Source organism: Heliangelus exortis, chromosome 2 (assembly GCF_036169615.1).
Source record: "Heliangelus exortis chromosome 2, bHelExo1.hap1, whole genome shotgun sequence".
Lineage (NCBI taxonomy): Eukaryota > Metazoa > Chordata > Aves > Apodiformes > Trochilidae > Heliangelus > Heliangelus exortis.
Genome location: NC_092423.1, coordinates 98,824,088 through 98,848,490, shown reverse-complemented (window position 1 = coordinate 98,848,490; position 24,403 = coordinate 98,824,088). Strand labels below are relative to the sequence as shown.

The 24,403-nt window shown below is 36.7% G+C and overlaps 1 protein-coding gene across 1 annotated transcript in view; it reads right to left on the bottom strand.

Annotated features, from left to right (window-relative positions):
• The window catches only part of PIEZO2 (piezo type mechanosensitive ion channel component 2), a 309,019-nt gene that overhangs the window by 243,755 nt on the left and 40,861 nt on the right, over window positions 1-24,403 (bottom strand). Inside the window, exon 2 of the mRNA XM_071737144.1 lies at window positions 12,683-12,778. Coding sequence (XP_071593245.1) covers window positions 12,683-12,778 — 96 coding nt within the window. The remainder of the gene's footprint in view (window positions 1-12,682; window positions 12,779-24,403) is intronic.

Here is a 24,403-nt window from a genome sequence, read left to right as displayed (position 1 = left end):
ATGAAGCTGCTGTTTCTTCCATATGATTTAAGAGCCTATTACATGACACTGCCATATAAATCAATATGAGAAAATTTTCAGCATTTTGCAATTCTCATACTTCCTTGGACAAATCAAGTGAGTACCCAGATGCTAGGAGGCCACTGGGGGGTACTAAAGCATGTCCATTTTGCAAGAATAATCAGATAGGGAGAGTGATTTGGAGAAGAGGAGGAGTAGCAAAAAGGCACTGTTAGCTGGGAGCACTTGCAATACAGGAGAACCAGATTTGGGTCTCTGCCCTGAATTAGAGCAGGATGTTAACAGATCTGCTTGCAGGGTTTTGGTGGGGGGGTGCTTTTTAAAGTTCCCCACTTCATCCGGAGGCAGAACAGAAACATCTGAGTAATGAGAAACTGCACACCTAGCTCTGCATCTGCACCAACAGGTTCAGTTTTCAAGAGTTCACAGCTCCCTCTAAATCACATTAAGACCAGAGTTTAAATGCTAATTATGGAGCATGTGCATATTAATTTTCTGCTTCCATTTCTCCGTAAGTAATGGGAATGTTTTAAAATGCCTCTTGCTTGGTTTCTTATGGGCTGACTTGGTTTCTTAATATATTACAGAGCACTTCCTGCACTGCTTACAGAAGCAAATTTCCCACTGCTAGTGGGAGCTTTCCCTAAGCAAGGCCAGCAGATTTAGTCCCAAGGGAGTGAACTGATCTTTGGGCTTTGCTACCCTGAAGATGTAGCAGAAAGCAAAACAGATACCATTCTTGCTTAAAATTTGCTGCTCTATTGTATCCTTCTCAGCCACATCATCCAACACAAACAGCTAGGAAATGTTTTGCTGCAATAATCCTTTCAGTTAAGGCTCCCATTACTCTGAAACACTGCTCACTACAATACAACTTTGTCATGGAACTATTTCCAGAAAACACTTCTTTAGTTGTTAAGAGAGACACAATAAACCAAATCCACGGAAGCATCAGATATCAAAGCAGCAAGCAAAATCTGACCAGCTAAACATTCTTGCACTGAAAAACAGGTACTTCATAGGTGGCCACAAATTTTTCTACTGTGTTGACAGAAAAGTTCACTCAATTTTAAGCATGTCTGGTACCTCACTCTGAACACAATGTCAATGAGATACAACTGAAATAGCAGCATAAACCCTCATACGTACATCATTAGAAAGAAAAAAAGAAAACACTCAAAAAGCTGTCCTCCTGCTGATCAGTGATGTTTGTGTGGGCCCTTAAAAGCCTTTTGAAATGCCCACATGATAAATATCTGACAGACAACTTCTTGTTTACTGGGGGAGTCAGGTGCTGCTCTTGGCATGTAAAGACAAATGAATCAGCACCTTGTTAGTGCCTCGTGTTGGTACACATACACCTTCACTTACCCCTGGCCCTGAGCAATCTGCTAAATGCTACTTATTTATTTTACTAACAAGTCAAACTTGCCTTAACTGTTGCTGGAATATAATCAGTAGTGACAAAAAAGCATTACCATTAATAATTTAATCCAAGCTTTGTGAGTGCTTGCAAATGAGCAGTTTTCTTGCTGTAAACTCAGTTTCTATGACTGAAATTCAAGGCAGCTCCCCCACTATTCAGGCAATGAATGATAATAAGAGGAGGCAACATTCCTCTTCCACCTACGTGTTAACATTTTCCAAAAACTTGAAAACTTCCTTGTCAATTGTGCCTCTGATGGCTTCCATCAATTAGTAATGCAGAAACCAGAGAAAATATGGAAAGTGTCTTCAGATCAGAAGCCAGATAGATGATACTGTACCCTTGAGAAACAAGACACTAAGAACCAGGATGGTTCTTACAGATGGCCTTAAGGTCTTTATCAACTTAAAAAAAATAAAGCCAGTTCTCTAATCCTGTTTTCAGGTATGAGGTCCAAACTCAGCATACACTCTGTCCGTAAAGGCCTGACAGGTCCTCAGGCTGAGTGGGTTACCATATCTATACATCCTCCATAGATACTTGCCTAGATACAGTTGAAGATGCCAGGGCCTGCATCACTGCAGGACTTAGTGACTTTTCAGAACAATCAGAACTTCAATCAGCAAACAGTGTTTTCCTTTTACTCTAAAAAGCTCTGCAAAAAAGCAGTTAATAAATAGCATCTAATTGTCTCCTCCTCCTGGTTTCTTGTTCATCCACTTAGCACCAAGGGATAGTTACAGGATAGTTCTAATTTCAAGGGGGAAAATAATGCAGTGGGAGCACAAACTGCTGCACCAGGTGATCAAGAAACAATTATCTTAAATCCCAGGACAAACAAGGAGAAAGGAAGGCAGGCCACAGCACTTTTACAGTGGAGATTGTCTTTGAAGATCATTATGACATAGGAATACGGTGCATATCTACAAAGTAACAAATCTAGATCCTCACCTGAAGCTTTCCAGATTCCCAGGGATTCATCATTGACACAGGATTATCCACAGGAAGTCAAGATCAGGTAGAAAGTCTCATAAAAGAGGCTTGACATCTACCAACCAGTGTGTTCTATTATTATTACAGTATTATTTTATCATAATAATCTCCTTTCAAATTATGTACACACTCCTCCATGTGTGAGGAATAAATGCAGAATGAAAAACAAAGCAAAAACTAAAACCCAAATGCTCAGCATTCAATCAGGAATGCAGTAGGTCCCCCTCTTACCAACCAGAACTTATCTGAAATAAAAAGAGGTAGAATGAGAAAGAAAAACAAAGATGACAAGTAGATTATGTATGAATTTTTAAGAAACTGTGTGTGGAACAATTTCTGGTACTACCAGAGAGTAATTCATAGCAAAAAGCTGGTGCCAAGATACTACAAGAAGAAGTTATGTCAATGCCATCACCTGTCTTGATGGATAATGAAGTTCAGGGCTCAAATTATAATTCTTCTTCAGATACTATCTTCTGAGGTAGGTTCAGGACAGGCCTTACTGCAGTGTGACTGCCTTTAAACAAGGCAACAGCAGTGGAATAAATTGGAACAGCTGCACTGCCTTTAAAAAATTGCAGTGCTTTTATTGGAATTCCTCTCACCTAGAGGTCACTCATAATAATAAAAACTCATACCTAATAGTTTACTGGCTTTTTGTCCAATTCCTTTATGACAGCATAATAAAACAGTTGTTTAACATAAAGCGGTATTAGAAATGAGACTAGGGAGACCCAAAATATTTTATATTCTTCCTTTTTTCCAAACCTACACATAATCCTCTAAGACAACCCCTACTCCCATAAATGAACTTAGTTTTTCTGACTCTTAAACTCCTGGAAAACAGTATTGATAAACTCAGTAATACTCCAAAGGCTTGCAACATTTTCAATCACATTGACCAAATCACCAGAAAGTTTCTTTCCTTTGACTGTTAATTGGGCTTAATGCAAAATAACCCATTAAGCTCCACAAACCACACATGTCCACATATGGATAGAAAACCTCTGCAAATCATCTGATGGTTACCATTTATACACAGATTTATTGGAGACACTGAGGAAATTCTTAGGGTAATGTGGGTTTAGAGACATCAGCTGGGTCACCAGTTCCACTTCCTACTATCACCAGTGACCACAAGATATATTCTAGTTCCTAAAAGGATCATATTCAGCTTTGAAATGCAATGCTCACTTGTTTTTATTAGAAGCTGTCACTCAGGAAACTACATATGGTCCACCATATAGAGTATGCCAGAATCCTCATTTAACACCAAAATAATTTCTCTAATATTCTCCTGATCAAAATCCAAAACAAGTATTTCCTCTTGCAGACTGAAAAACTACAAAAGTTACTTCAGGTTATAAGAGATTTGCTGTTTCTCACTCTCATATATTAGCATCTTTCTTAATGCTTGAGTATCAACACTCTGCTCCTCAGGACTTAGTTTGAATTCACCTATCAAAATATTTAGCACAACCCAGTTTTAGAAAAGCCATTTTCATTTCATCTCTTTTTCCCTGTTGCCTTAAAGATATTTATTTATTCTCTTCCAAATGTATTCCAAAATTTGAAAAACACGAGTTCACAAGAGCTCATATGCAAGATTGTTTCCTCCTTTTTTTTCCACCATTTGAGCTAATACTTTAATTCTTCAGTCTCAGGATCTTCAATCTCTCTTTCAGGAGGGAGATTACTCACCCTTTTACAACTTAAGCATTTAAACTCCTTGCATCTTACTTCTCCCTACACACAGTAGCTTTCCTTTTTCCAGCCTCCTCCTAGGCACTTTTATCTTTGTCTCCAAGTTTAACAGTACTGTCCTTATTGAAAACCAAAGCACAGGGCAGGGGAACACATGATTGAGAACAATTTGAAACACTAAAATAACTAAAGAGATCATAGAATCATTGAACTAATTCGATTGAAAAAGACCTTTAAGATCACCAAGTCCAACCATAAACCTAACATTGCCAAGTCCACCACTAAACCATGTGCCTCAGCACCACATCTACACATCTTTTAGTTATCCCTAGGGACAGTGACTCAACCCCTTCCCAGGGCATCCTGTTCCAGTGCTTCACAACCCTTTCAGTGAAGGCATTTTTCCTAATAGCCAATCCAAACCTCCCCTGGCAAAACTTGAGGCCATTTCCTCTCATCCTATCACTTGTTATTGGGGAGGAGACCAACACTTACCTCCCTACAACCTCTTTTCAGGTCTCTCCTAGGTCTCTGCTTTTCCAGACTAAACCACCCCACACATTACATGACTTTTCTCCAGACCTTTCCACCATCTTTGTTGCCCTTCTTTGGACACACTCCAGAAGCTCAATGTCCTTCTTCTAGTGAGGGACCCGAAACTGAACACAGTATTCAAGGTGCAACCTCACCAGTGCTAAGAACAGGGGGACAATCCTGGCCATCCAGTCATTTTTTTTTACCCAGTGAAGAATACATCCATACAGATCATGAACAGTCAGTTTCTCCAAGAGAATGCTGTGGGAAATGGTGCCAAAGGCTCTACCAAAGCCTAGGTAGACAACTTCCACATCCTTTCCCTCATCTACTAAGCAGGTCACCTGGTCATACAAGGAGATCACTTCCAGATCAACCTAAACAGATTTTTTCTTTTACTAAACCAGAAGGTGTTCACCATCTAAGGAGAAATATTGCTTTAAAATAAACTAAGATACAGAAACTAATACAGTTATAAATGTTCCAAGTTTAACAGCAAGAACAGTCTCCTGAATTTAATATCATTATAGAGTTAATCCCCTTTAAAAAAAAAAAAAGGGGAATTTTTCTATTTAATTTAGTATTTCCACCACCATCCCTGAAAAAAGGTCACATATATTACTGCAGTCACCTGATTTCAAAACCTGCTGAAGAATTCTTGCCCTTTCTACCAAGAGCACTGTCCCTCTTTGCATTTTACTCTTTCTAAAGACCCAGAGTCATTGATAATGCCACAAAAAAGCCTTTATCAATAATTTAATTGCAACTTAAAATAACTTTCTAGATATCTTCTCCTCCTGGCTTTTGCATTCCTTGCCCCAACTCTTCTGACTTTGATTTGTTTGCAAGGTTTCAATCAATGCACTGCTGAGTTTCTGCCACACCCAGGTCCAAAAACATTGCCAGCACTCGTATAATAAATGCTAATGAAAATGGGTGACAAATCATCCAATCAAGCACTTAATGGAACACCCTGCTTAAAATTTCTTCTGTGGAACCCAAGAACTAAACCATCCCAGGAACTGGAGCCTATCTTTTCAGGCAGAATTTCAGGGGAATACCTGGTTTGGGAACACCATTGCAAGGCAGTGAGAAAGGTACAAGTGTTATTTATTACATGCAACAACTTAATACAGGAAAGATTTCTGTACCCAGCACTGATGGTGGCATACTTGTGAGTACACTTGCACTTAGTTGGACAGATTTTTAATCAATTTCTTCAGAAAACTTTTTCATAATACTGAGAAAGCACACAGTATCTTTAAGAGAAATGTTTTCTTCCCCAAAATACACAAGAGGACTTCTGAGGTTGGTTAATGTAAAGGTATCACTTGATTTTCACTCATGCATTACTAAAACTTCCATGGATAAATACTTCAGGATTTGCACCACTGATTATAAATAACATGCTCCATTGTTCACCCCAGGAGAATACTTATAATGCTGGAAATGGAGAAACAGCAAAGATGCAGTATTTTGAGCCAAAGAATGTTTATGTGGCAGCCTGGAGTGCCTCCACAGGAAAAACACATGCACAATCCAGCAGAAACCTCATTTTTAACTGCTGAAAAGCATTTTCTGAGATACAAATAAATTTTCACACTAATGCTATGAATTTGTACAGAGAAACTCAGTCATTTCAAAGACATCTTAAAGAGTTCTCCACTTTAATCAGCATCTTTGCTACTGCCCAGAGTACTTTCTATTCAGCACTTAAGGACACCAGGTAATAAATCATTTTCCAAAAAAAGAACAAATCATCTTAGTGGTTACAGAGATAAAATGCAAGTGAAACCTTTCTTAAAAGCATATGAACATAGGTGAAATCTAAAAGGAAGGTCTAAACTCGAGTTGTACCACCCAAAGCCATGATTTTTCATTCAAATGTTTTAAACATGTAAAACATATCCCTGACCAGTGTAGCCAATTCATACATTATACTTTATTATGAGATTAGTGCATGATTAGATCTACAGCCTGACAATGTCCATTCTGGCAGACAAGATAAAACTTTTTTGAAGAACAGAAATGCAGTATTCATCTTATCCATACTATTGAAAAATCCAGATACAGCTTTTACCCCTTGTAGGGGTCAATAGGATTTCAATCCTACACCTCAGAATCACAAAATGGTTACCTCTATTTTGGCTGCATTTTCAGAAGGCGATAGGTGGGCTCCTATCTCCTATTTGGAGCAGTCCAACTACAACACCCCCAGAGCAGTACACTAATAGTAGGTCATATAAATGTTACAAGATCAGTCTAAGAAACATCATCAACTCCAGCTGCTTGAACTAAAACCATCTTAGGTTGAAGCAGTAACAGACTTGTAAACTTTAAGATGCACATTTGATAGAATTTCCATACGAGCAAGTCTTTTCAAAATCACTCTGTATTTCCAACCTACAAATTCATTTTTTATGCACATAGTTAAAGAAAAACAGAACTTCTACATTTGTGTTTTCCACCAAATGCTATTAATAATGTGAAGATTATTAACATTATTATTATTAATATTACTGACATAATATATTCAAATTTTTGATACCGAGAAAGCCATCGAAGTTTGCAATCACCATTCCTCACCAGCAGACATGAAAAGACTTCTCTATTGTATCTCTTAGCAAATACATTAGGCAGTTCTATTCTTTAAATGTTTCATTCTTTGTGAATGGTTCTGTATTACAGCTTTAAGAATGACATTTGCCAAAAGTGGGACATAGTTCTAAAAGGACTAATGACCAAGAGAAATTTTTGTTACCCCTTTTTAAAAATATATAGCTTGAAATCTGCTGTTCAGTTTTCTTAGGGGTTTTTGAAAGTTATTTTCAAGTGTTTTCTTCATACATACTTTAAGCAGCAGTTCATCCATAATCAATCTTCAGAAAATCTTGAAAAGCTAAAAACTGAAGTTTTTCAGAACAGAACATACCCTACTCCAGAAAGTTGGTGGTTTTTTTAAGCTACAAACCATTTAAATTCTTTTTCTTTGTTCAGAAGTCATAGTACTATGCAATGTAGATCAGGTATAAAATGACACATCTAATGTAAGATTTTTGGACTCACTGAAAGCTCAAATGGCCAGCTCAAGGTGCTATCATGAGAAGCCTATAACTAGACCAGTTACACCCCAAAGCCTAACTTGAACATTTAATTTATATATCTAGAGTCATGTTTAAAACTGATAACATGAAGCTCCAGAAAACTACTACAGCAGAGTGTAAAAAGACCACTATTGGCATAGATACACAATAGAAAAGATGTGTACATACACAGGTTTTGGTCGTGCATATGGGGATCAAAATAACATTTACATTTTGCCATATTCCTTTGGTTCAACAGAACTCCTTCAGCTATATTCAGCGATCCCAACTTGTCACTGCAACCCTTCTGCATCCTGAAATGCCACCCAGATTATTCTAAATCATGAGCCCTGTCTGCAAAAGGAACTCCACTGTTCCATTTCAATTCATCAGTCCACATGTTTTTAAAACATATTTACTGATCTGACTGCTACACCAAATTAATTTTTTTGAGATAAAAAATATGTAAATTTTGTCACACTGAGCAGCATCTTCATTTAGAAGCAATCCCACAGTTTTTGCCATTAAGTTAAGCAATCAGCAAAATCCAGTCTGTATGTGAAATTACTTTTATCTCCTCTTTTTTTATGTACATGGTTACAGGTCCTTTTAACCAGAAGTTATGAAAATGAATAAAGGAAAGCTAACCAAACTAACTAAATGCAAACTCAACTCTGTTACAGAAAAAAAAAAAAAAAAGCCACATATAACAGTTATTTAGTACTACCAAATGAGTTATTGGCCCAAGAAAGGGTGAATGCACATAGTTATGCTTTATTAGTTTTGTCACAACAACATGTACAAACCTTTAAGCAAAAGGACATCATAGTTATAGTAGACTTTAGCCACAAGCACACAAGATCACTAATACAATAATCTCACAATCAAATAGGTTAGAAATTAGGCTACTGCACAGTTTACTATTTGTCATCTCCAGAGAACAAGCCAACCTAACAGTTCCTGATTTTAGACATAATTTGTGTAAAAATCGCCTGGTTTTACAGCATATGCAAAGAGATATCTGCCAACAAAAGCAGTTCCCATCAGCAAACCTTGAAAAATCAGTCAAGTTTTAAATTACTCCTATAGACAAGAGATCTTATTTACAGTTAAGCTTTTTTCATAGTTGCTTCATGCAGAGTAGTACATTTTGTTGTTTATTCAGCTTTGTAGTCACCAATTTCAAGGATTATTAACAACTGACAGAGCTGAACAAGAGATTTAACCAAATACATTTTCAGCTGCACATAAGTGCTCTTGAATACATCTTCTCTTATTCATCCAGGTTCATGAACAATTAAGTAATATGTCTGCAAACAACACATTGAGCTACATCTTAAATTACTCAGTGTTTCAGCTCTAAATGAAGGAGATGTCTCCTCTACTTTAGAAGAGGCTTTTGTTTTGTTTTGGTTTTCACCTGACAGGTAGTATCTTAAAACAAACACACTGTAACATAGGCAGAGACAGGAGACTGTGCCTTATCTCCACAATTAAGGATTAATATTGCTTCCTCTTAGTTATTATTTTATTCAAGACAAATACTTAAGGAAAAAAAAAAAAAAAAAAAAAAAGGAACAGGAAAAACCTTCAGTCATTAAGCTTTAAGCACCAACACTTTTATGTTTTTGCTGGCTCCAGTGAATGCTCCTGCAGTCTTCATAAACTGAGCCTGCTCAATTGATAGGGGTCCCCGGCAAATGACAATGTCTTAATTTCTTAGAATAACTGGTAGGAACAGGATGAGAGACAGCATGATGAGATAGAAGAGCACAGAAACATGACATAAATGTAGGGATTAAGGCTAGAAATACAAATGCTAATCAGACCTTTTCCACTTCTGTGGTGTAACACTTCATGAAGATGGCTTCTTTACTGAGGGGTGAGAGATTTGAACTCTGTAGCTAAGACACAAGATCTCACAAGCGCCCTAATTCTCACCTGATTCCTAGTTCTGTTTTGTAGCTCTTTCAAGGTACTTGCAATTTACAAAGAATCCAGATTTGGTATAATTCACAGCTATCCCACTGAAGAATTTCTGGAAATCTGACTTTGATCTATTTATTACTCATATCCCATTAATGAATATCACGTAACTCCACCACCCTTGTGCAATCCTTTGTACTTTTCATTCAGCTTCGGTGTCAAGACTATGTGGCACCATGGCTATCTCTGTCAATTGATACTACTATAACCACCCCAAATAATTATAAACCAAACCAAAACAAAAAGATTATGTGAATGGATTAAAACCAATGACTTAAAACAAAAAAATTCCATGGAGATTATCTTCTTAAATGAACCTAGCCTGCAAAACATATCATGGCAGGATATAATGTTGGTAAAGCCTTCAAATTTATTTAAAAAGGATCAGCATGTAGTCTAGCTAAAATAAAAGCAAAACTGTGAGCCATCACAATTAGGATAGGTCAGAAAACACTTTTCACAACATGATTGTAAGTCTGCCCTACTTCCTCCTGCTAGAGCCTGGGAGATAAAGTTCTTTCTTTTAGAGCTTTCCACATATGCTGATTATGTGAAAATCTGCATCAACAGAAACCAGATGCACAAACAGAAAAGAAAAGAATTTTCTTGAGTTTTGCTCCTCCCCCACCTCAAAATAGTAACTAATAGGAAAAACTAGAAAAAAATGGTACAAAAAAAGTTGTATTTCCACTTGTAAAGAGTCATTGGTACTGTCACTATGTGCCCCAATTCTAAAACTCCTCGTTCCTCTCTTCATTCTCTTGTTGAAAAGAAAACGGATGACAGCTTAATGAGTCACCCTAAAACAATATCCATAACTCCCCCAAAATTCTCCTCACCAGTTTCAAGAAAAGCTTTACACTCCCCCTCCTCCCAGGAGGAATCAAACCAATGGCTCTAAATTATAAGCAGGACACAGAAATGCACACGTAGGTAAGAAAGAATGAGTTTCTGTAAACAATTTGTCCTGGATTGAGAGAAGCAGTGCAAAAATTGCCTACAGCCATATTAACCTGAGACCTTCTGAGACCCCACCAGGGGCTGCCAAGCTGTAGTAGGGAGAGGGGGGGGGGAGCTGCTGTGCCTATAAGGATGGGGCAGATGACCCAAATGGGCCAGTGTTCCTTGCCATGGTACTCAGTATAAAATGTCTCCTAAGAGAGCCCTCTTCTGGTGTGCTGGTGGGATTGGAGTTTGTTTGGTATCTCTCCCTCTGCTGCTGGGGTTTCTACTTCCTCTTTTCTTTTTGGTGATAAATATTGTTCAAGACAGATTGTCTTCCACCACCTCCTTGAGCAGGACTAGCTTGTTCCTTCCAAGGCTGTTGCAGACTCTCGCTGGGACCCTGGACTCAGGCACCCTCATCTGTTGCTGAGTTCAGTTTGGGAATTTTCTGGTCAGGAAATAACTACCAACTGAGGAGAGTGGGTTCCATATTTACATATTTGTATGTAATTCACCATCACTATTGTTACAACTGTTTATTCTTTCACTAAACCTATTCTGTTTTTTTTGCAACCTTGAAGTCTCTCTCCTTATTTTCCTGTTTATCTTCCTCTGGGAGGGTTGTGGGGAGATAACAGAGAGCATCTGTCAACTGGTTGTTGGCTAAACCTATGACACTAGTGCTTGAAGAAGAACCTGGGGTATCTACAAGCTAAGGAAACAAGAAAATAGTGAATTGAGGGGTAAATCCAAACTGCTAAGGAACTACACTGGCAGAAAAAAAAAAAGTCAACATTAAAGTTGGCCAGGAAATCACCAAATAGTGCCAAAATTCCCAGGTAAGAATTTCCCAGAGACCCTGTAAGTTCAGATGTTGCTATACTCGGTGTTTAGATTTTCCATTTCTTTAGGGAACTGTGCTCATTAAAATGGTCTGAATTTCCATAACCCATGACAATGGATTGGTGAGGAGAAAAATTTTACCCAAGTCAGTATCAGGTAAGGCAGTATAAATCCAGGACTTCTTTAAAACCCTTCATTGTTTTAGTGGTGTCATGAAACCAGCTTACTTTCTGAAGGATGCTCTTCACATTGTTTCCTTCAGAAAACATGAGATTAATATGTTTGACTTCAGCATTGTGTGATATCTTGTGTCCTATTATGAGGGAGATTCAGGCAAACAGGAACAAGCAAGATTCAAGTGGTGCTTTGAAGTGCTGTCATCAGCAATCTCATCCAACAGGATACAAGGTGGCAGAGCACATCACTTTTTTAATAATGTGGTGATATCCCCACTGCAAATTCCACCAAAAGATCACAGACTCCCAAGTTTTGTTGACTTTCAAAGCCATGCCTTTAGACAGGTAACAGGCCCCTTATATACAGCAAGAAGGTAATACATTTGAAATGGTTTCTGACTTTATAGGTTTGTGTAACTTTTTCATATTTTAAATTGCAAAAATTTGGTATTTGATGCCTGATGTAGACAGTTACTTGTCATCTCTACCAGTAAGCCTTTTCAGCTTTTTTCACTAAGGCAGCTGTATAAAGTCAGGATGACAGTGATGTTTAAATAAGTGCGTAAAATACAGTTGGATTACAAATCTAAGACCACACATTTAATTCTCCAAAAGTAACAACATATCCAGACTGGGGGCACAGTCTACAAAAGGACGGTTTTTGGGGGGTTAGAATCATAGAATCATGACCATGTCAGTATTCCAGGTGAAACAGAGCCATAAACAGGACCCCGCAGTGCCACCATCTGACAGCTCTGCCTGGGGCAAGAGTGTCATCATTTTTGGAAGTCCTTTATCACCAAAGCCAACATAGAGTGCAACTACAGTGTCAGGGCATCTACAGCATGTACTACAGGTTTGCTCACTTAACAAGGGGAAAACACTCAGGACTTCACCTTCTACTACTCACAAGCCTTTTGTATATGCTGTGTCCACCACACGTTCTGAAGATGAAGCAATGAACATCTTACCTTGCATTGTTGTTTTTGTGGGTTCTGAAAACAGAGGAATGAGCAGGAGGTAGATGAGGTAGACAAAGGAGAGCCCATTGTAACGGAAAGCACAGGCTGCAAGGAGAGAAGAAAAAGGATTCCTTAATCAGTTTGGGATAACAACATTCAATAGCACAAAGGATTTCATATTTGAGTTTCCTATTTACCTTACCAACTTTTCACCACTCATTTAAACCATTTCTACACAAGTATTCAAGTTTATGCTTAAAATAAATAATATTAAATACACCTCTGAAGTATTCCAGAGTAATATATATATATTAAAGTATTAAACGTTTCCTCACTAAAACATATAGGCATGCATAAACCAATATTTAAGGGCTCTCCTTAAGAAGCTACACATAATTTCATTAAATTACAAATAACGATTATCACAAAATTAAATTATAAAAAATTAATTATACTCACATTTTAAATCACATGTCTAAAATAATCATTTAACCATAGCAATGTCTTTAAATAATCACAGAGATCTTTGAGTTTTACTATTATCCATTTGTTTGCTCCTAACAAGGTTGATCTAATGAAAAGATTGTGAGCTAGAAATGGAGATAGGACTTCATAGCAACTGGTAACCATTGTTATACAAGTTTTTCTACTACTCTGCTAACATTCTATAATATTTCCCTTTCTAATTAAAAAATCTGGTTCAAGTGTGTTTTCCTTGAAGTATCCCAGTCAGCAGGCCATTATAGGCAGCAACACAGCTACAACCAAGGTGCATGTTCTCAAGGAATATCGGGCATACTCTGTGCTGAAAGAGGAGTATATGGAAGGATAAAAGCAACAATAAATGGCAAAATAACCTGTAATTCCACCGTGCATCAGATGTTGAAATATTATGAGAGCTGTCACATTTAGTTGTTCCCATGAGATAAGCCAACTGCAGAGGAGTCAGGAGATTAATTAACCTCTATATTTATTTACACATGGAACATAACTATTGTCAATTAAGTCCTCTCAGCTATACCTGAAACAACTTAGTTTTAGAAGACAACTACAGCCTAAGTCCTTCCAGAGCCATGTATTCCAAAAGAAAACAAGTTTCTCCAGTCATCATTTCATGACATTTCATGGGGTCTATACTAGAAAGAAGTAACCAACTTAATCATTAGTTGGTCCTCATCCTTATCACATTTATCCTTTTTTGTTATAAACACAGAACTGAGAAGTCTCTCTTTTAACAAGCAAATACATCCAATAGCTAGAATTTTTGTTTTCTAAAATAACCAATGTTTTGAATAAATTTAATTTCTTTAATTTTTTCTTCATTTACATTCAAGGTCTGTAGCTTAGCTAAGAAACATGAATTTTATGAGTAAGCCTGGCAAGAAGGAAGGGTTAGAAGGATCTATGTTCTACTTCTAAACTGATATGATACTGCCACCAGCCTTCAAAAAAATCCTCCAAGCACTACAAATCTATTGAAGATTGATAGAGGTTTTTCAGAGTGAAATCCAGAATGCTTAAGGGCAGCTTCTCATTCACCTCTAAGAATTTAAACTCTGATTTCCCCTGCCACTTACCACTTAAGCTCCCTTTACAGCCACAGCCTATACAGGCCACCTGAAGATTTACACCTACACTTGTAACCAAGTAAAATGCAAGATAAATAGGACCTATCTCACTGGGAATTCTTTAAGCATCTATTAGAGATTTAAAGTGAATGTACTTGAGAAGAGGGAGTCAGACCTGCTGTTAGGAACCTGCAGAGGATTTGCTATGGCCAGGTGTGGCCATCTTGGAATGAATGGAAGGAAGGACACTCCTGAGATCATGACAAAACCCTAAATCAACATTTTAGCAAATTTATTTTGGGGTTGAAATAAATTATTTGGTATTCCTAGGATATGATACAATAATGGTTCAAGGGTGACCTGAAGGCTTTTCTGCCTCAAGAGGAAGGATCAATGTTCTCAGTAATTCTGGTAACAGAACAAAAGCATTAGCAGGTAATAATGTTATCCAGTTATTAAAGGGCTTGTGTCTATAAGCTTTTAGCCATGTTAATCAGCTTACTTGATTTTGCTGCAACATCAAACATATTTTTTTCTTTCATAGAAAGGCTGAAAAAGACCCTTAAGATCGAGTCTATACTTGTCCTCACCCTATCACCCTATTTCTTTTGAACTGAGCTTGCTACACTCCTTGTAGAGCACCTAGCACTTTTTTCTCAGTGCAAAGATAGAAAACAGCACCTGTGTGATTTAGACACCCTCCTTAATTATGTCAATAATAATGCCTTCCTAACAAGTTGATGTAATATCTTAGAACCTCTACTTACATTGAGGTATCTTCCAGCAAAGTAGTAGCCTTGGTAAAACACTGCCTGGAAACCCAACATTTACCTAAACAGTTGCAACAGCACCAGTGATGCATCTCTCAGAATTTATAAATTAAAACTCCCAAAACTTAGCTGCAACATTATTAAGTTCAGTCTATTCATTATTTCCATAATGTGCTTCTTCCTGTCTAGTACATTCTGCTGAATAGACTAGTGCTTACAAAGCTAATTTGCCAGAGCAGAGAGCATGACTGAGCATATTTTTAGCAAGACAGGTTATCAAACATCAGGTGCACTGTACTTATATATTTACATTCCACTGCAACATTATTTGTCAAATACATGTAATTCTAAGTTCTGATACTCAAAACTATCTAGAACAAATGAGTATGCACAAAATCAGCTTCAGTTTGTTCCTGATGCAACAATGAAGGGAAATTTAAAAAAATTTTAAAAAAATAATAATAATTTAAAAAAAAAAAAAAAAAAAAAAAAAAAAAAAATCAAAAGATCCTGTCCTCTGCACTCCCTCTGGCATTCACAAAGGTCTCTTCTTCCAAAGGCAGATGTACAGAGATGTCCATCACAGTGGAAGTCCCATTTGAGGTCAATGGAATTCCATCAACAGGAAAAGCACCTACACAAATTAATTTCTTGGCAAACTATGTGGTACAGAAATTTCTGGATATTTGGGTTACATCGGTCAGTTTGCACTATTAGTTCAGTACTAAAATTAATATAATTTTAGCATTTTGGGCTTGTTACCTCTTCTAGAAATTTTCTAATCGATAAGCAAAATTAAGTTCAGAGAAATTATCGTTGAACTATATTTACCTCAAAAATTTACTGCTTTCTATTTCTAGACCTGAGGAGACTGTGTTCTCAAAAGCTTTTTTTCTCTCCAGTTACACACACTGCACTATTAACAGAGACTATTTCTCCATACAAACCTTTCTTTATATATTTTCTATATCTATAATATACTCTTATAGCTGGTTTTGTATAATTTTTATAAAGGGTTCTGCAGAAAGATAAAGATATTTTGAAGACATTTGGTGAAAAGGAATATTTTGTAAGATGAATGTGCTAATTTTATTAGTATCCAGGAAATCCTTGTTTCCTCTTTTAAGAAGGATGGACTTGCCTAAAAGTAATACTAAACAAAAAGCTCAAATAGGTAAAAATACCTTACATTCAAAGTACATATACACTGTCTTCTCTTCAGTCTCATTTTTAAATCAATTTATCACCATGTTTTCTAACAGCCTCTAGGAAAAAAATTCAAGAAATGGGATTTTCGACTCCGCTGCTGTTAAGAGTCAAATGATAGCAGTAATGCATAACTGTGAAAAGACATAAAAAAAACACAGCTACTGATATACAGCATTTAAGTATATTAGAAGAAAACCTAGCTTTTTTATTATTGGCTGAAGTATTTTAGGGGACCTCCTCCTGGGTGGCAAGAAAAGGGTGCTTTATAGCATGTAAGATTGACTTTTCTATTCATAAGTGATTATTTGAACTATTCGTGTTTTACTGCGTAGCATGCAGGAAAAATACCTTTAAAGGCAGAATCAGAATGTCATCTAAGACAAGTTACAATAGTTTCATACAGCTTCATGCCATAACAGTCAGAAAAAAAAATAATAACATGCAGATGTACAAAATTTACAAAAGGCTGACATGCAAGTTGCTTGTAGCATTAAAGAAAACATAGCTGTAGAATATTTAATTTTTCTGGCATCTAGTCATTTGTTCAAACAAATGAAAAATTACAGTCACAGATAACTGATGTTTTTCTTTCACCATGTCTGTAAATGTACTCATAATTCACTAATCCTGCTACATGTAACACATAGTTTTAAAAAAATTCACAAAAAAAAAAAAATCTCCAAAGCCTGCTCTACTGACATATTCTGGGACTAATAGAGAACAGAAATCAGTTCTGAGCACTTAAATCTTTAACAATGAAGAACACATTCTAAAATATTTTTAAAGTTTTGTTAGGGAATTAGTTATAATTCCATTATACAGACAGAACTACTCAAGTAAGAATAATAACATTATTATAATAAAAAAAATCTTCGCTATTATGCTACAATCACTAGAGCAAATACTTGTGTTTGAAACCCAAAAAACATTGTCCTGAAAGCTAAACACTATCTGTAAGAAAATGATCCATAATTTCTGTTAAATAACAACATCAAAATATATTAGATTTAAGAATTCCTTAGACAGGCTCTGCTTAAGAACCTAAGAACTGAGCTCTTATTTCTTGAAATTAAGAGGAATTGACATTGCACCAGGGAACTTATAGATTTTAAGGGCTACTTATATATTTCTTGGCATAGTCAATAAAAACAGTCAATATCACAGCACTAAAAAAGGATATTCATTATTGTATGTTGCTTTTTCTAAATTAAAAAAAAAAAACAACAAAAACAGCACAACAACCAAATATGCATTTCACTGTGATTTCACAAAGTCATTGTCTAAAAATCTGTGAAAAGAAAATACTCTTACATGACATAGCTGCTAAAATTATATTTCCATTGCCTTTCTTAGACAATACGTCTCAGTGTTCCAGATTGTGGTGTATATATGCTCTACACATATGCATTAAAAAAAGAAAGGGACTCCCAAGCACCCCAGTAGCCCACAGTATGTGCCTTGTTAAGAAACTCAGATGGTGTTGGCTCAAACTAATTTATTTTGAACCATACCATTAATACAGAATTAGAAAAAATATCCTATTTTTTATTACAATAAAGTTGATGAATGATGATAGCCAAAAAGAACACTTTTGAACTTGAAAAAATCTACAACTACTTCTCAGACTCACCATCAAGTTTCTACATGTACCTACTGGGTTTTTCCAAGTGAACATCACAATTCTGACAGCTGATATATGTTACTGTTTTATACTCATTTCAAGAGAGGAATTTGCACTGAGCTTGATCTTAGAGGTGGAAAAAATTGCTTCATGAAAGATGTGTTTAGCTTCATTCTACACAAATTTTAAAACGCATTCCAGTCAGAAGTGGAAACTACATGTTCAAAAATCATCAGTGCAGGCATAGTACCAATGGGACAAGTGAAAATGTGAAGGGCAGGTGAAGATAAAATTAGTCATTGACTCAATATTTCTGAATTTGCCTTACTAAAAAAGCACTGTTGTTAACATTAACAGATAATGTATTGCTTGCTGTACCCTTTTCTCTCGAAGAACTATATAAGAATAGGGTAAACTATGTAAAATGTAGAAACATTTCTATGGTGGGCTTGAGAACATTATACGTATACTTATGTTATATATATATATATATTCTTAAGAGTTATCCTCTGCAGACTAATGTGTTCACACTAATGTGTGCATTAGCATGAGAAAAGATTGATTTTGCCAGCTACAAGAAAGTCGTGTGTCTTCTACCTTCAGCAGGATATTGCCTCGTGTCTGCATCCTGTTTTAACAACTTTACAGCTGCAAGATTATTAGGAAAGTTATGCAAGGATATTCTTTGAGATTGCTACCTTTAAACTAAAATTTGGTTTAACATTCCTGCTTATTTTTCCAGTGACAGAAAAAACACTCAGCAAAAATATTCATTGGAAAAAGTGCTCCTGTAAAAATATCTAGCCTTGAGCAGGCCAGGGCTGTTGGCTGAAAAACAGAGCTGATGCTGTCCACACATTCTTATACCCAGCTGATCTGAAATAAATCTCAGAAAGCCAGGGGCCAAAAAATGAACAGGAAAGGGAATTGGTAGCTGATTGATCTCTGGAACGACTCGGTCTCCAGGAGGTAAAGTGTCCAAATTTTAAAGCCAGGAGAACTCAGCGCCATATTCCTGTCTCTAATGCTATACTTTTTCATGTTTTTACCATGGTTAATATCATATTTTCTACCAGTTACGTCCTCAGAATTCTGAAAACACATTATTAAGATCTAATTCAGATGAACAAAACAGGTCAAAGCAGACAGCCTTTTCTACTAGGTGAACAAGATACTGACAAAAGCCCAAGATCACAAACTAATACAAAAGTTAGAGTAAAACAATCACTAAAGCAAATACATCTCCTCTGAGGTAAGGCGCTGCACAAGGCCATCCATGAATGAGTGCCAGAATTGGTCAACTCTTCCATGAGGATATACAGCTAAGATTCCTCTGGATTATCCAGAAAAGTTTTCTAATGACATGAGAATTAGGCCTTTCTACTTTTGTTGCCCTCTGGTAAGGCAATTACCAGCCAGTTCCTGTATTATTTAGAATATTCAAAGTCTGGGGATTTTAACCAGAATCACCTTATTGAACACCAAAAGCTGCCAAACCAAAGCAAGTAGGTCCTGCATTAGGCCATCCGGACTCAACCTTCAGGAGAATAGATTTGCTTGAGAAAAATTAATCACTTTTAAGTAATTCCATTTCACATAATGTTCATGACAGAGGAGATTGGAATTACACACTGCTGTGCAAGACTGTTAAGTGAAATGCCTGTAATCTTATCATTCTTCTAGAGCAAATTAATGGTTATAGCCTCTGGTGTGTAGTGCAGAACCATGCAGAACTATGTCAGTTCAGGAAAAGTTACCTCCTACCTTACCTCAACCAATACTTCCATATGAAACAGCTCTGCTGATAACACCATGCTAATGTGTACCACTCCACACCACTGCTGAGCCAACATGTCAACATGCTGCAGCTTTCTGCAGTATCATGTATCTAGTGTGTGCTCTCTTCCAGACAGATTTTTTTACTTTTACTTTTGGAGGGGGAGGGTGGGAAACATGCATGCTTTGATAAACAGATAAATAGTGTGCATTTGGTTCATGTCAGCACTTTTCCAATCACACTTTTTCACTGGTCAACACTCATCAAGAGAGATGCCTGCTGGACAGAAATCCAGTGCTGGACCACTTTTCAAAGGGTTGGGTTACTTGGGGTTTTTTGCTTTTACCTTTCCCCCCCTTTCCTCTCTTTCCCAGGGCAGCAGTTTCAGTAAGCTTTCCATCAGAAACCATCTGGAACCAATTTTAACTTTGTGGCAAATATTGTCTGGGAATTGAGTGCAGAGAGAAGAGAAAACAAAACACCTTGTTTGCCTCTTTAAGCTCTTAGGGACAGGAGCTATGCTCCACAGGAAAATTAACAGAAAATATCAGGTGTGAGAATAACAAACTCATCACCATAATTCAGAAGAATATATTTTAAAGGAGTAACTGCTCTCACAAGCAAATTCAGCGTCAGTATCCTCTACTGACATGACTAAGTATGCAAGTATTTCCAAAGTAAAAAACATGATGGAGATTATCATCAGTAATTTTTCCCACTAGAAAGATCTCCTTAACATTATAACACATTTCAAGCTCTGTAGCAGACTGGAACTAAATTAAGACTTTCCACTCCCTCTTAGATTGCTTTTAGATTCTGACATTTTTATGTTGTGTTGGTAATCTCTTATCAACCGAGAGAAGGTTGTAGGGTTTTTTTATGAGTAGTTTGATTTATGATTTTTTGACACTTCTTTATGTGTATACCTTTCAGTTGCAGTCTCTTCTTTCACTGTGATTAATGTCCCTTGCAGGTACACTCTCCTCCCCTCACCCACCTCATACAATTAACACATGCCAAAGTAAACTCCACTCACAAAACAGTGGTCCTAGACTCTAGAAACACAAAAATAAAAAAATAGAAAAGAGTAACAAAATACTACTGGCAATGAGTCTCTTCATAACAAAGAGTTCCATCACAAAATAGACAGTAAACCTGGGGTCTATGTTGTCCTTCAGGCTTTATGATCAGGAACAGCATACTAACCACTCCACTTGATAAACTCATTTCACTAAAGTCACAACATCCTCCATTATGTGTACACCTATATTCATTCACTGGTCTGGGAAGAGGAAGAAGTCATCGTATTCCTCTACCTGTGGAAAGGAGACTGTCCATGTTCTCACCCCTGCTCCAAAAACAGCTCTTCTGTCTCCTAACCTCTCTCTCTAGGAAAATAGCTGAGAGCTAAAGAAATCACACTGCTCCTCATTCATTTTCATGGGATGAGAAAAGTGTGTTCCTTGCCCCTCCAACTTCTGAGAGAGCAGTCAGGCTGCACTGGGAAGAGCTGCATAACCCTGGCAAGACTCAAGCTAAAAATAACAGCAAATGCAGAACACAGATGACAACCAAACGTCACACAGGGCAGCTACTAAAACACAACCAGGGACAGATGTGGAGACAGCTGTGTGACAGAGAGACCTCCATGAGCAGAAAGTGACCAAGACCTTCATTGAAAGATGGTAAGAAGCCACCAGACACCAGAAACAGCCGCTCAGTGAAACACTTCCAGCTACTTGAAGTTAAAATTTCAGCACATTACCAATCCTTCACAGCCACCCACAGTCATCATCTTTTAAAACCCTTAAGTCACCATAAATCAAATGACGTAAGATGCAGAAAGAACCAAGTTTTTTGGTGGGTTTTTGTTTGGTTGGTTTTGGGGTTTTTGTGGGTTTTTTGCCAACTGTTTACACTGACTCCAATCCTAAAAAACCCTGAGTCAAATGAAGGAAAACAAAAAAACAACCTAACCCAGATAAAACCAGCTGAGGAATATAAACATGAATAAGCATCTGAGAGGCGTTAACATTAAGAAATATGAGCATCATTAGTGAAGTGACAAATATGAATGTAGTGTTTAAAACTCTGCCACTATTTATTCCAGGATAGGAAAGGACAGATAAACTTCTTTTCTTGGCTCATCACTAGAAAAAGGGCTAAGAGGGTTATGATTGCAAGCTACAAATCTGGGTGATGAGGGAGCATTTCAGACAGTGCTGCAAAGCCACAGTGTTTACAAAAGGAAAAAGAATTTTAAAATTAGTTATCTTCTGGATATCTATCAACTACATAAAGTAGATGCAAGCCCCTCACTCTTGCAGTGCCACTATTTCAAACTGATGTATCTTGTACAAAATAATAAATTACTTTTTTTGTTTCAAGAAGAATTTTGCATTTATTTCTTTCCTTAAAACATGCTAAGTAATCTTCTCTTACTGTGAAGAAGTTAAGTTTTGATCTACCATAGGAATCTGCTCAGGAATCCCAAGAATTGCCTTGCAAATTATTTATTATACCTAGGAACAAGGAAAGGATTCTAGAGGAAACAAAGACATGCAGAATCCAGGGACATATTAGGTGACTTTATAATTGCAAATCTGGTTTGACCTGTAAGATTGCTTATTCTGGAGAATTAGTATTTAAACCAGGTTGACTCGAAATGAAATTTCACATGCACTCTGCAATATAAAGTCCTCTGTGAAAAACTCATTTTACTATGGGTTTTAAGTACAACACTTACTGAACATTGACTGAAAACCACCATTCAGAAGTTTACCATTGAAACAGAACCGTGGCCTTGCACAGATTTTAAACAGAAAGGTAGAGTGTATATAGTCACTTAAGAAATGATAAAACATCATCTTCATTGTGCATTTATTCTGAGTAGAAACATTCTCCAGAAAGAACAAGGCTCATACATTAACACTGCACCTATTTCTATGCACGTCATTGAAAGCACTTTTTCTGCTCCAAAGCTCTGCAATCTGTGGTACTCAGTTCAAGTTGCCAAATCTCTCATACTTGTGCAAGGCCTTCTTCCACGTACAGCAATTCCCCCAGACCTTTGATAAGCTTCCAGCCAAATTTTTAGAGCAAGACTCGAAATTCTGAATGATTTAATACCTCTTTTATGTTTATAGAACAAACCATTGTGTCCTCCAAGAATATCTGGATGCAGGAAGAAGGAGTTTAACTTGAAGAAAACTTCCCACGCAGTTAGTAATTCTCATCTGTTTACATCTAGATTCAATATGAAGTCTGACTACGTATTTCTTTGGAGTCTTTGGAGTCAAGCCACTGTCCTGAAGATACCGAATGATACTATGCAGGATCCCATCAGCATAAAAAGTAAAGCAGTCACATCCCACAAAGAAAATCACAGTTCTGGCTTCACCACCACATAACTTCTTGTGTTCTCAATGCAGCCAATCATGAAGTAAAGGACTATTTGTTGCAGGGGAAGAAAGAAAAAAACCTTTCACCTTTAGATATGTTTTAAATACATGAAGATTGGTACAGTCAAAGTCAAGGGTCACAATGTGAATCTTCATTCTCAAAATGCATGTAGCCCTACTTAAGAAACTGCACCTTCCCTCCTCCCCCAAAAAACACACACACACAAAAAACCAAAACAAAACAAAAAACAACCACCAAAAAAACCCCCTGGCATCTAATTAAAAAACAGCATCTATTTAATTGGGCTCACTTACATGAGTCCACCGAGAATCTCAGAAGATCCGCTTTTAGAGAAAGAGCCAAAGTATACATTCTGGAGGATTAAAACTAAGTGAAGGGCACATTAAATTTAATTTAAATATATCCCAAAAATCTAAGAAACATAAAAAAAACCCTAAGCTGTCTCTCAATTAAAAAAAAAAAAAAAAAAAAAAAAAAAGTGTTTTTCTTTGCAAACTCTGCACAGAAGTCAATGCTCCCTAACTGACAAGGGTTCTATATACAGCAAAGATAACAGCAGTAAAGATTTACATAATCCTTATAACTTTATTTATGAGTACTTCCACTAGTATAAATTTTGTCTGGTCAAGAAAGTACTTTTGTCATTAAACTGACAAAATTTATACCAGTTGAGAACATAAACCATAAATTTCAAAGCGATCTTTATGAGTAAACTGACCAGAATTAGACTTGGATAAAGTTTGTAGCTCAGAAACGTGCCAGAATAAGTATAAATTTTGGGTTTTGTTTGAAAACAGAGAATTCCCTTCATTAACAGCTAGCTCAATGTACAACAGTCAGTCAGCTCGTCAAAGGTATTCTTATTTGTCACTTTAGAAAAATAACTAGCTTTGTAATTTACCATATGGCATTAATTGATAGAAGTGGGAAGATGAAGCCGCCGAAAGAAACATTAGCCACGTACAAGCTTGGTGTTTTATGAGTGTGTTATTAGGTCAAAAAAGGAAAGATTTTTTTTTTTTCCCTCAGAGGCAAGAGAAAATTCTTCCAATAAGCAGAATAATAATAAAAATGATTCATTGAAATAAAATAGGGTGGGGTTTTTGTTTTTGCTTGTTTGTTTGTTTTTTAACCAAGAGAAATGAGAACTATTCTTCAGTTTGAATAGGGGAAAATAATGTTTGAAATATTTGTGATGTGGAAGCTGCAGCAATGGAATTTTTTCCTGTTTTATCTATTCATGTGAGATGCCCCCTCACCACAAGTAACTATAAATATATATAGTAACACTTATAAAGCACTCCAAAGGGTCACTCTAGTCCATTTTGAATATTTAGTGTTTCAACACAGTTTTTTTAGATC